The sequence below is a fragment of the Mustela nigripes genome, chromosome 4, assembly GCF_022355385.1.
Source record: "Mustela nigripes isolate SB6536 chromosome 4, MUSNIG.SB6536, whole genome shotgun sequence".
In the NCBI taxonomy this organism is placed as follows: Eukaryota; Metazoa; Chordata; class Mammalia; order Carnivora; family Mustelidae; genus Mustela; species Mustela nigripes.
The window spans coordinates 134638116-134650488 of record NC_081560.1 but is presented as its reverse complement, the minus strand read 5'-3'; the positions used below and the strand labels follow the sequence as shown (position 1 = coordinate 134650488).

The window sequence follows — 12373 nt, the reverse complement described above, 5'->3', positions numbered from 1 at the left end:
AATTACAATCTCCTTGGCTTGGTCTCTTAGGGTAGTTTGTTAATGATATGGCAGATAGAACTTGAGAGGGTACATAAGTTGGAGGCCTGTCCTGGTAGGAACACAAAGAGTTCTGTGGGCCTTTATTCAGTTCTACAGAGGGATATTGTTTTGAAACCAGAGGAGCAGCAGTCTTAGCAAGCTTTATCACGGATCTTTGTGAGACTTTTCAGTTATATCTTGTTTTGACCAATGGAAGTCCTGTTGAACTGGTTCCTCTCTTGTGTACTTTTGACATGTCCCTATTTTTCCTTAATTAATTCTTTACATTTAGTACAACAAATGTTCCAAATTCTTGTGTTTACTCCAGCCTTAGCATACATTTCTCCTTAAAAGCCCTGACTTCTTCAGGTGGAAGTGGTATTTAGAAATCACGCTCTGGATGCTAAGTATACTCACTACTACCAGGGAGTCATTGCTTTCAGATTCTCAGCAGACAGAACTAGGAGCTGTAAATATGTATACACACATGTACATATCTCATGGTGTCCAACATATATATGGTTTTCAGACACAAGATCATAGTGATACCTCTAATTATTTTTTTTTATGATTTTATTTATTTGAGAGAAAGTGTGCATGAGTGAGGGGAGGAGCAGAGGGAGAGAGAGTAGGAGAAGCGACCCCCTGCTAAGCAGGGAGCCTGATGCAGGGCTCTATCCCAGGACCCTGAGATCATGACCAGAGCTGAATGCATGCGCTTAACTGACTGAGCCACCCACGCGCACCCCTTGATACTTCTAACTGTGCAAACATCATTGAACTTACTCTAGCCTCCTTTTCTATTTTACGGGACTTAAAACAGAAAGTTCATAGCTAGCATCTTCAAGATATTTACTCAGTTGACCCTGCATAATAGTCAGTCTTCTTCCTATTCTGGCTAAAAGCTCAGCTCCTGGGCGCCTGGTGGCTCAGGGGGTTGAGCCTCTGCCTTCGGCTCAGGTCATGATCTCAGGGTCCTGGGATCGAGCCCTGCATCGGGCTCTCTGTTCGGCAGAGAGCCTGCTTCCCCCTCTCTCTCTGCCTGCTTCTCTGCCTACTTGTGATCTCCGTCTGTCAGATAAATAAATCTTTTAAAAGCTCAGTCCTGACTGACAAGGAGAGGGAGAATGCAGAGGGCCGTATGTTCTTATAAATATTTCTTAATGAGGTAAAACTCATAAAACAAAAATTGACCATTTTAGGAGTTTTTTTAATGTACAATTCAGTGGCATTTAGTATATTCACACATTGTTGTGCAACTATCACCACAGATAGTTCCAGAACATTTCATCACCTCAACAGGAAACTTGTACACATTAAGTGATTACTCTCCATTTTGTCTCCCTCCAGCCCCTGACAACCACTACTCTACTATCTGTCTTATGGACTTGTCTATTCTTTTTTTTTTTTTAAGATTTTATTTATTTATATGACAGGGGTCGGGGATGGATCACAAGACAGGCGGGATTGCGGGGGAAGCAGGCTCCCTACTGAGCAGAGAGCCCAATGCAGGGCTCCATCCCGGGACCCTGGGATCATGACCTGAGCCAACGGCAAAAGCTAAACCATTGAGCCACTGAGCCAATCAACTTACTGTTGATTTCTAGTTTTATTCTTGGGGTCTGAAAATACACCTTTTATGATTTTAGTCTCTTTAAATTTATTGAGACTTAGTTTTTGACCTAACATATGTTCTCTCCTGGAAAATGTTCCACATGCACTTAAGAAGCGTGTATTCTGTTGTGGAATGGAATGTTCTACAACAATTAGGTATGGTGGTTTTATAGTATTTTTCAAGTTCTCTATTTCCTTATTGATCATCTGTCTGATTGTCATATCTTTTATTGAAAGTGGGATATTGAAACTTCCACCTGTTACTTTAGAACTGTATTTTTCCCTTTAATTGTGTCAGTTTTTACTTCATATATTTTGAAGCTATTTTGTTAGGTATGTAGACGTTTTTAAATGTTATTATCTTCTTGAAAATTGACGCTTTTTTATTTTAGTCTATTTTTGTCTCATATTAGTATAGCCACTCAGCTCTGTTTTGGTTATTATTTACTAGGCATATCATTTCTTCAAACTTTCACTTTCAATCTAGTGTCTTTGGATTTGGAGTGAGGTTTATAGACAGCATATGCAGATCTTCCTAGACTTACAATGGGGTTGTGTTCTAGTAAACCCATTGTAAGTTGGAAATTTTATAGTTCAGCATGGCATTGAATACACCTAACCTGTTGAACATTGTATCTTAGCCTAGCCTACATTAAATATGCTCAGTACAGAGGCACTTGGGTGGCTCAGTTGGTTTAAGTGTCTGCCTTTGGCTCAGGTCATGATCCCAGGGTCTTGGGATTGAGCCCTGCGTTGGGCTCCCTGCTCAGTGGGGAGTCTGCTTCTCCCTCTCCTTCTGCCCCTTTCCTCCTAGTCATGCTCTCTCTGTCTCTCAAATAAATATAATCTTTAAAAAAATGCTTAGAACATTTATATTAGCCTACAATTGGGTAAAATCGTCTAACACTAAGCCTATTTTATAACCAAGTGTTGAATATCACACCTAATTTATTGAATACTGTACTGAAAGTGAAAAAATAAAATGGTTGTATAAGCACAAGGATTTTAAGTGTATTATTTGTTTACCCTCATGATTGCATGGCTGACTGGGAGCTGTGGCTTACTGTCTCTGCTCAACATCACAAGATTATCATACTGCATATTGCTAGCCCAGGAGAAGAGCAAAATTTAAAACTTGAAGTATGATTTCTCCTGGTACAGATCTCTTTTGCACCACTGTAAAACCAAAAAATCATGTCAAACATTGTAAATTAGGGACCAGCTATCATTGAACAGGGCTTTGTTTTTTAAAAATCCTTTCTGCCAGTCTCTGCCTTTTGATTATGGAATTTAATTCATTTACATTTCAAGCTGTTTGCTTGTTTGTGTGTTTGTTTTTAAAGATTTTCTTAATTTGAGGGGTGCCTGGGTGGCTCAGTAGGTTAAAGCCTCTGCCTTTGGCTCAGGTCATGTCTCAGGGTCCTGGGATCAAGCCCTACATTGGGCTCCCTGCTAAGCACCTCTCTGCCTACTTGTGATCTTTGTCTGTCAAATAAATAAAATATATTTTTTAAAATTTTATTTATTTGAGAGAGAGCAAGAGAGAGATCTATTATTTCCTTAGTTCTTGCCCTGAGGGTTACAGTTAACACCTTAAATTTACAACAGTCTAGTTTGAATTAATATCAACTTTAGTAGTGTACAGAAACTGTTCCTAGAACAGCTCTGTTCCTTTCTCTTTGTTATTGTCACACTTTACAGCTTTATACATTGTGTGCCCGTTAATGTAGATTTGTAATTATTTTATACATTTGAGTTTTGAACCTTATACAGGAAAAAAGTTATAAATCAAAAATACTGTAATTTTAACTTGTAACTTGTAACCTGTGTAGCTACCTTTAGCAGAGTTCTTTATTTCTTTGTATGACTTTAAGTTACTGTGTAGCATCCTTTCCTTTCAGCTGATGGACTTGAGCATTTCTTGTAAGGAAGGTCTAGTAGCGACAAACTCAGTTTGTTTTTTTAATATGAGAGTTCCTGGATATAAAATTCTTGATTGGAAGTTTTCTCTTTCAGCCCTTTAAATATGTCATCCCCACTGCCTTTTGGCATGCATCGTTTCTAATTAGAAATCAGCTCTTGGGGCACCTGGGTGGCTCAGTGGGTTAAAGCCTCTGCCTTCGGCTCAGGTCATGATCTCAGGGTCCTGGGTTCGAGCCCCGCATCGGGCTCTCTGTTCAGCAGGGAGCCTGCTTCTTCCTCTCTCTCTGCCTGCCTCTCTGACTACTTGTGATCTCTCTGTCTCTGTCAAGTAAATAAATAAAATCTTTAAAAAAAAAAAAAAAAGAAATCAGCTCTTAGTCTCATTGAAGAGCCCTACTGTGTAGTGAGTTGCTTCTCTTTGCCTGCTTTCAGTACTTGTCATAATTAACTTTCAACTCTTAGATTTAAATGTGTCTTAATGTGGATGTAAAGTTTGTCATAGTTGGAGTTTGTTGAGCTGCTTGGGTGTTAGACTTGTGTCTTTTATCAGAATTAGGAAGTTTTCAACCATTTCTTCAAAGATTCTTTCTGTCTCTTTTTTTCCCTCTCTTTGTGGCCCTTTGCTGCTTGTATAATGGTACACTTGGTGGTATCTCACAGGTATCATAGACTTTCTTCATATTTCTTCATTCCTTTTTCTTGCTGCTGTTCTACAAAGTAGATAATCTCAACTGACATATTTTCAAGTTTGTGGATTCTTTTTTCTGCCTCCTCAAATCTCTTAAACCCCTCCAGTGAATTGTTTCAGTTATTGTACTTTTCAGCTCCAGAATTTTTGCTTGCTTCTTTTCCATAATTTTTATCTCTTTATTATAGTCTCTATTTGATAAGACAGTACTGTTCTGTTCTCTTCCTCCACCCCCTGCCCCCGTGGTCTCCTTTAGCTATTTGAGCATATTTAAAAGAGTTGATTTAGGGGCACCTGGGTGGCTCAGTCAGTTAAGTGTCTGCCTTCCGCTCAGGTCATGATCTCAGGGTCCTGGGATCAAGCCCACCATCAGGACTCCCTGATCAGTGGGAGCCTGCTTTTCCTCTCTCTGTGGTTCCCCCTGCTTATGCTCTCTCCTTCTCTCTCAAATAAATAAAATCTTTTTTTAAAAAATGAAACAGTTTATTTAAAATCTTCATCTAGTAAATTCAATGTCTCAACATTTATGGGATTTCTTTTTTTCCTATGAATGGGCCGTGTATCTTTTTTTTTCATGCCTCATAAGTTTTGTTGAATTTGGGGCATATTTTTATTGTTGTTTGACAATTTTTTGGTTTTTTCCCCCCACCAAAACAATTATAACCTCCAGGTTTCTTTTATTTCTTTTGTCTTTTGCTTCTGACCCTTGATTTTTTTTTTTAAGATTTTATTTATTTATTTGACAGAGATCACAAGCAGGCAGAGAGAGGGGGAAGCAGACTTCCCGACAAGCAGAGAGCCCGATGTGGGGCTTGATCCCAGGACCCCAAGATTATGACCCAAGCCGAAGGCAGAGGCTTTAACTCACTGAGACACTCAGGCGCCCCTGACCCTTGACTTTTTATTCACATTTTTAAGAATGTGACACTGAAAAGCTACTTAGATGTGCATATATATTTTTTTCTTTTTTCCCCAAGTAGGCTCAGTGCCCAGCATGGAACCCCTCAATGCCCAGCATGGAACCCAACACCATGTTTGAACTCAAAACCCTGAGATCAAGAGTCACAGACGTTTAATTAACTGAGCCACCCAGTGCCTGTGGGCATACACATTATGATTTAAAGTCCCCATTCATAGAGTGATTAGATATGGGCATTTGAAGAGGGAACCCTCAAATGTCAACATACATAATTTTTCACTCTTTGTGTTTTTTACTCTTTGACTAGACTTTTTTTTACCAGTGTTCTGGTAGTGTTCTGAACACTGGAAAGGGAGGCTAGGATTCTCATTGTTAACTATACATACCTTCATTTGATCATCTTGTTTTTTGTGTGTGTATTTTACATTTTAATCTTTTAAATTACATTTTTATTTTTTATTTTTATTTTTTTTTAAGATTTTATTAATTTATTTGACAGGCAGAGATTACAAGTAGGCTGAGAGGCAGGCAAGAGAGAGAAGGCTGAGCAGAGAGCCTGATGCAGGGCTAAATCCTGATCAGGACCTGAGCTGAAGGCAGAGGCTTTAAAAACCACTGAGCCAGCCACCCAGGCGCCCCTAAATTACATTTTTAATTGAAGAATAGTTGACTTTAGTTTCAGGTATATAACATAGTGATTTGGCATGTATGTACAGTATGGAGTGCTCATTGTGGTAAGTGTAGTTATCATCTGTCACTATACAAAGTTATTTTAAACATTATTGACTATGTTCTGTGTGCTGCAGTTTATATCCCTGTGACTTATTTTATAACTAGAGGTTTGTACCTCTTTATCCCCTTGAACCCTTTGATCCCTTTGTTTTAAAGGTATCACTTGTTTGAGAATCCAGAGCCACTTTGGCTCATCCTTTCCAGAAAAGCAAGTACCACTTGTACGAGTTTTCAGCCTACCTGAGTACCTCTGACTTTCAGAGTCTTGTGTTTTACCAACTGAGCTAGCTTAGCTACTTGACTTTAAAGTTATTTCTTTGGTACTTCCAGTTCTTCAGCGTGAAGTACAAATTAGCTTCTCATTGGCTTTTCTCTTAGCAATCTACTGTTTAAGTTTCTTCTGCTTTACTGAATCAGGTACCAGCCATCTGTCTTACTTTTCATATTTTAAAATATTAACATCTCTTTAATGATATTAAAACCATCCCTATTCTTTTTTGCTTATGGGTGTATATCATTTTTATTCCTTTATTCTCATTTACAGGGATTTCAGGAGGAAGAGAGATTAACTAACACATTATTCAATCTGCCCTATTTAAAAAAAGGACTTTCTAAACTTAAACACAGTTATAGGACATCACAGAGGAAAAAGATTTGATCACTGGGGAAAAATGTGACAGTTATGCATAACAAAATCAAGATTATTAAAAGCATATAGCAGTCTGGAATATATTTAACAAATATGACATAGGGTAATATTAACTCCTGGTATATGAAGAATTCAAATATAAATATATATAAGAAAATACTAGCGACAGCAGCTCTTTCTGCCCACGGATCCGTGCTGTAATAAAATCGTCTTTTTTGCGCCAAAGAAAGATAACACTGGCTCCTGAAAGGTAAATGGGCCAAGAATACAAAGAGGCATTTCACAATTACACACAAATCCCTCATTTTCAGTACCACTAGTAGACAAAAGTATATACTAAAACAAGTTTTTTTCTTTTTTTCTTTTTGGGGGGTGTTTGGGAAGGGACAGAGTGAGAGAAAGAATCTTAAGCAGTCTTCCCATCCAGCGTGGAGCCTGATGGAGGGGGGACTCACTATCAGAACCCTAAGATCTTGATCTGAACTGAAATCAGGAGTTGGATGCTTAAGTGACTGAGACACCCAGGCGCCCCAAGTTTTCATTTTTTTAACTCAAGTAGAAATGCGTGTTTGTTTGTATACAGATGAAAATGTGGAAAGATAGACATTTTCCTAGACTACAAATGTCAGAGTAAATTGGAATAGGTGTGAACAAAAAGTTTTGAGGTATGCTTAACTGTCATTTTACTTCTAAAATCTTCTTACAAAGCAGAATTTTTTTTTTAAGATTTTATTTATTTATTTGACAGACAGAGATCACAAGTAGGCAGAGGGGCAGGCAGAGAAAGAGGAGGAAGCAGGCTCCTCGCGGAGCAGAGAGCCCGATGCGGGGCTCGATCCCAGGACCCTGGGATTATGACCTGAGCCGAAGGCAGAGGCTTTAACCCACTGAGCCACCCAGGCTCCCCCAAAGCAGAATTTTTCTTAAGCAAATATTCCAAACTGTGGACAAAGGGGGCGCCTGGGTGGCTTAGTCGGTTAAGCATCTGACTCTTGGTTATGGCTCAGATCATGATCTCAGGGTTGTGAGCTCCATGCTTCGCACTGAATCCACTTGAGATTCTCTGCCTCTTCCTCTGCCCCTCCCCCCCACTCTGCTCACACATGCCACCCCCTTGTGCACAGTCACTCTCTCTAAAATAATAAAGTCTTAAAAATGTGTGTGTGTGTGTGTGTGTGCAGAAATGATACCATCTTGTTTTGAATATTATGGGATAACTAACATTTATTATGCCTTTACCATGTGCTGCAGGAACTGAGTTGAAAGTATTTTGCATGCATTAATACCATTTCATCCTCACAACAACCTTATAAATATAAATACTGTTTTTTATCTGAGGCTAGATAACGAATGAGCTAAGTCGAGCTCCAAATCTCATAAAAAATGTTTTTCTCTTAACTGTCATGCTCACTGAATAAAGATTGGGGTAAATAATGATTCATTGATTTAAAAATCCAAATATCCAACTACAGTAAAATAGCTAATTTAGCAGACCTTGGTACTTTTGTAAGAGCAATATGCAGTCATTAAAAAATAATGTTCTAAAAAATAAATCATGTACTATGCGGGCTGCTGGGTGACTCAGTTGGGTGTTCAGCTCTTGATCTCACTTAGGTCATGAGTTCAAGCCCCACTCTGGGCTCCATGGCTGTGGCGCCTACTTTAAAAAATAATAAAATAAAAGTACAAAAGTAAAAATCATGTTCTAGAAGAATATTTAATGATACAAGAAAATACTTGTGATTAGACAAAGGAGAAAATTTCACTATATTTTTAATCTAGTTTTTAAACTTACAGTGAGTGGAAATACATAATATTGTTTAAATTCTTGTTTCTAAGTGATTACAATTTCTTATGCTTTTTGTTTTCCAAATTTTAAAAGTGTGTAATTTAAATCAGATTAAATGTTCTAGTAGTCATTTCATTTATTAATTTAATGCTTAATGATGTGGAAATGCTTGTATTTCTGGGGAAAAGGCCACTTGTGAAGTTATACATGTAGTCTGGTTTTAGCTAGATCTTTATTTTGTGGAAATATATTGGGTTGGGGGGCACGTAGATGGCTCAGATGGTTAAGTGTCTGCCTTTGGCTCAGGTCACCATCTCAAGGTCCTGAGATCAAGCCTCAGGTTGGGCTCCTTGCTTAGCAGGGAATCTGCTTCTCCCTCTGCATCTGCTGCTCCCCTTGCTCCTGCTCTCTCTCTCTCTCTCTCCCTCCCTCTCAAGTGAATAAATAAAATATTTTTTAAAAAGGAAATATATTGGATGGAAATGTGCAGAAATGCTAATCGTGATACTATCCCATGGAGATGTGATTGAAAATGAGCTTTTCCCTTGTTATTATTCAGTACTTATTCCTATATCTTCAAATTTTTCTATTATAAATATGTGTTTTTGTCATCAGAAGAATTTAGTATTTTAAAACTTGGAGAAAACACATCTTTCCCCTTTTTTTTCTGTTATCTTTAGACATTTGAAGACAGTGATTTGTTCCACTTGATTGGTGTTATCTGTGGATTGGCAATTTATAATTTTACTATTGTGGACCTCCATTTTCCTTTGGCTTTGTATAAGAAACTGCTAAAAAAGAAGCCATCCTTGGATGATTTGAAGGAACTAGTACCTGATGTTGGAAGGTTAGTTACAAAATGTGACAAGGGTTTTAATAGGGAACGGGAAATGTACAGAAAGCTTTCCTTTTAGGAATAATTGTATTTTGTTCTTGTTCAATTTCTAAAACAAACAAAAGCCCTTCTGATATTGGAGAACTCTTTGTGTTACCCAGATCCAAAATTTTCTACTGAAAGACTTGTATGTATAAAACCATTTGCTAAATTTTTAGTCATTGAACAGTGTTTTGCAAATATCAGATAATAAACTTAGGAAGGTAATGTTTGCTGAGAGTAGTTAAATGATTTATGTGGACTTTTGATTATCTTCATTCCTAGCTGGAATATGTAAATAAAAATATTTATTGCATAAAATGGAAAAAAATTGTATATAAGTAAGAACAAATGTTGAAAATGGGTGGATAGATGGCCTTTGTATTCAGAAGAAGAGATAAAGACCTTAGAGTGATTTTTTTTTTTTCTTTCGGAATTGTTCATTAGGTAGCCATTGTATATCTACCATCTGAACAAATATAAAAGTACAGATTAATAAAAGGATTTTATCAAGAATGAATGAGAAATATGTATTTATTCATAACCAAAGTAGTCAAAATACCCAATAATGTTTCACGTCAAAGAAACACGTGTATTATTTTGCAGAAGCATGCAGCAGTTACTGGATTACCCAGAAGATGATGTTGAGGAAACATTTTGTCTTAATTTTACGGTAAGATGGAAAGACAGAATAGCCTGATTATTCATCATCCCTTTTATTTAACAGCTGTGCCTTACAGGTTTTGGGTTGTCTTTTCTTTCTTTTTTTTTTTTTTTTTCTTTGATGGGTGGAATTCTTAACGCATTTTAGCTAACATTTATTGAGCATTAACTCTATGCTAGTCACAGTATGTACATTATTTCATTTAATCCTCATAACAGTCCTATGAGATTAGTAGTATTATCCTTATTTTACAGATGAAGAAAACTGAAAACAATCATTACATGTCAGAAATAATATTTATACCCAAGCCTGTGACTTCAGAGCCTAGTGCTCTATCATTACACTAAAGATCCTTTACAAATAAAAGAGGACCTCTTTATTCAAGTATTCATTTTTGAGTCTACAATTATAAGAGTGTTTAGAGAAGCAAAGGTTATTATATATAGAATATTCAGTAATAAACTTACCACTTAAAAGATTAATTCCTGCTCAGACATCCCTTTCTGCTTCACACTAGTATTTGTCCTTGACCATTTGTCTTACTTTTGAAATAACATACCACAGTAAAAATGCAAATATGTTGGAATGTTATTTGAAAAATGAAATTGCAAATCAAAGATATAGAATTTTGTTAATTCAGTGAAAGGGATGGTGAATAACTTACCCATCCAAATGCAAAGCCATTGACAAACAAGGATCTGGCAGATGTAGACAGTTGACAAAGAAGAAAAAATAAGCAAGGATTATGAGAAGGGACTTCAGAATGAAATGATCTGAATATTAAAATTAAACTCTTGGGAAAATGGTAAAACCTTTGGTTTTCTTTCTTTTTCTTTTCATTTTAAAAGCTTAGTATATTTGTTTTCTCCCCCAAATAGTCGTCTTTATGATATTGAGGTTCAGTCTGCCAGATACTGGATTCTGCTATCACACAACTTTACCAAAAATAATATGTGCCCCCTCAAAAAGTTTACCCATTTTTTCATCATTTTAAGAACTGACACATAGTATGGTTGGAAGAAAATTTGGTAAATTTAAGATGAAATAGGTGAATTTATTTTAAGAGTTTTTTTTCCCCAAGGATAAAGGTCCTCTTTGGACTTTTTCTGTTTACTATGAAATTTTTAGTTCCCCATTTCAACTGAATGGTTGGTTTTCCATTAGTTTACTTCTTCAACTCAGTTTCACTTATAGCAGTATCAATTATCTTTAAACCTTTTTTGATTATCTCAGTGGGCTGATAGATTGGGTTCCAAACAATATAATTTATAATTTATCAGTCACCATGTTTGTGAATGGTTAGTATATTCAAGAACTATGGTAATTTAAACATTTCTTCTCACTGCCATTTCTTCCCCAGAAATTTTTAGTGGCTCTTCATTGCTTGTATAGTAATAGCTCTGTAATGGGCTTCAAAAAAATTTGTAAATACGACTTTCTTTCTAACCTATGTTGTCCCTCTGTTCATGCTGAGTTTTTTCACATGACACATATTCTCTCACATCCCTTATCCTCCTATTTTTTAGGGCCATACATTTTCAGAACTTGATATTTACTTGTATCTTATCCAGTTTCTGTGCTCAGTCAGAAATCCTTTCCCCTCTCAATCTCTTGAGAGCTGACTCATCTTTCTAGGTTCTTTTCAGATGACATTTCCTCCTTGAGGTCTTTCATACTTCCTCCACTTAGAAGTGAGTGTGCTTTCTTCTGTGGTCTGATAGCGATTTGTTCATGTCTCTATTATTGCATTTATTTTATTATACAAAGTTGTTTACATAACACATTTCTACTCTTTAACTGGATAATATACTCCACAGCAGGGATTTGTTCATCTCTTTATCATCCCACTACCACCACAGTGTTTTCTAGATAGCAGGTACTTAAAAAAAAATGTTCTAATAGAAGAGGGCAATATTTCAAAAAGAGGGACTAGAAAGAAAAAATGCAAAGGTGGGAATGGTAATATTAAAAGGAAAATTAGCAGACTAGTAAGGGAAATAAAAAGTTTCAAAATAATTGACTGTCTTTATAAATCCAATTAATAGCATACTAGAAAAATCACCTGTGATGAAGAATGCAAACAAGGTAGATATTAGGAATACGTACATAGTAGTGGTTGTCATGTGAGAAGAATGCAAAGCTGGTCTGGGCTACATACATTTTGACACTTATATTCTGTCATGTGTACAAAGAAAACATCCTTTCTAATACAGTGATTGTTCTAAAAAAAAGTTTTGCATATAATAAATACTCAGTTTTCTGTTGTTAACTTACCAAACACTTGGTAATTTGTAATTAATTAGTCACAGTAGGATTTCACACTACTACAGAGGATGAAAATTTCTAGTTACGACTTCATGCAGAATTCACAAATAAGCTTATGGTAGCAGCAGAATTTTACCTGAGCTTTATTCTTATATTTAATGAGAGAAAGGTAGAATATAATAATAGGTTATTAAAATCTAATAAGTTTTGAGTCTGACATTGACTTTTTTTAAAA

At 36.4% G+C, this 12373-nt stretch overlaps 1 protein-coding gene across 3 annotated transcripts in view; it reads left to right on the top strand.

Moving 5' to 3' along the window:
• Positions 1–12373, top strand: part of HERC4 (HECT and RLD domain containing E3 ubiquitin protein ligase 4) — a 122803-nt gene that overhangs the window by 97557 nt on the left and 12873 nt on the right. For all 3 annotated transcript variants that reach the window (XM_059397531.1, XM_059397532.1, XM_059397533.1), the window contains 2 exons: positions 9016–9182; positions 9816–9882. In XM_059397531.1, coding sequence (XP_059253514.1) covers positions 9016–9182; positions 9816–9882 — 234 coding nt within the window. The remainder of the gene's footprint in view (positions 1–9015; positions 9183–9815; positions 9883–12373) is intronic.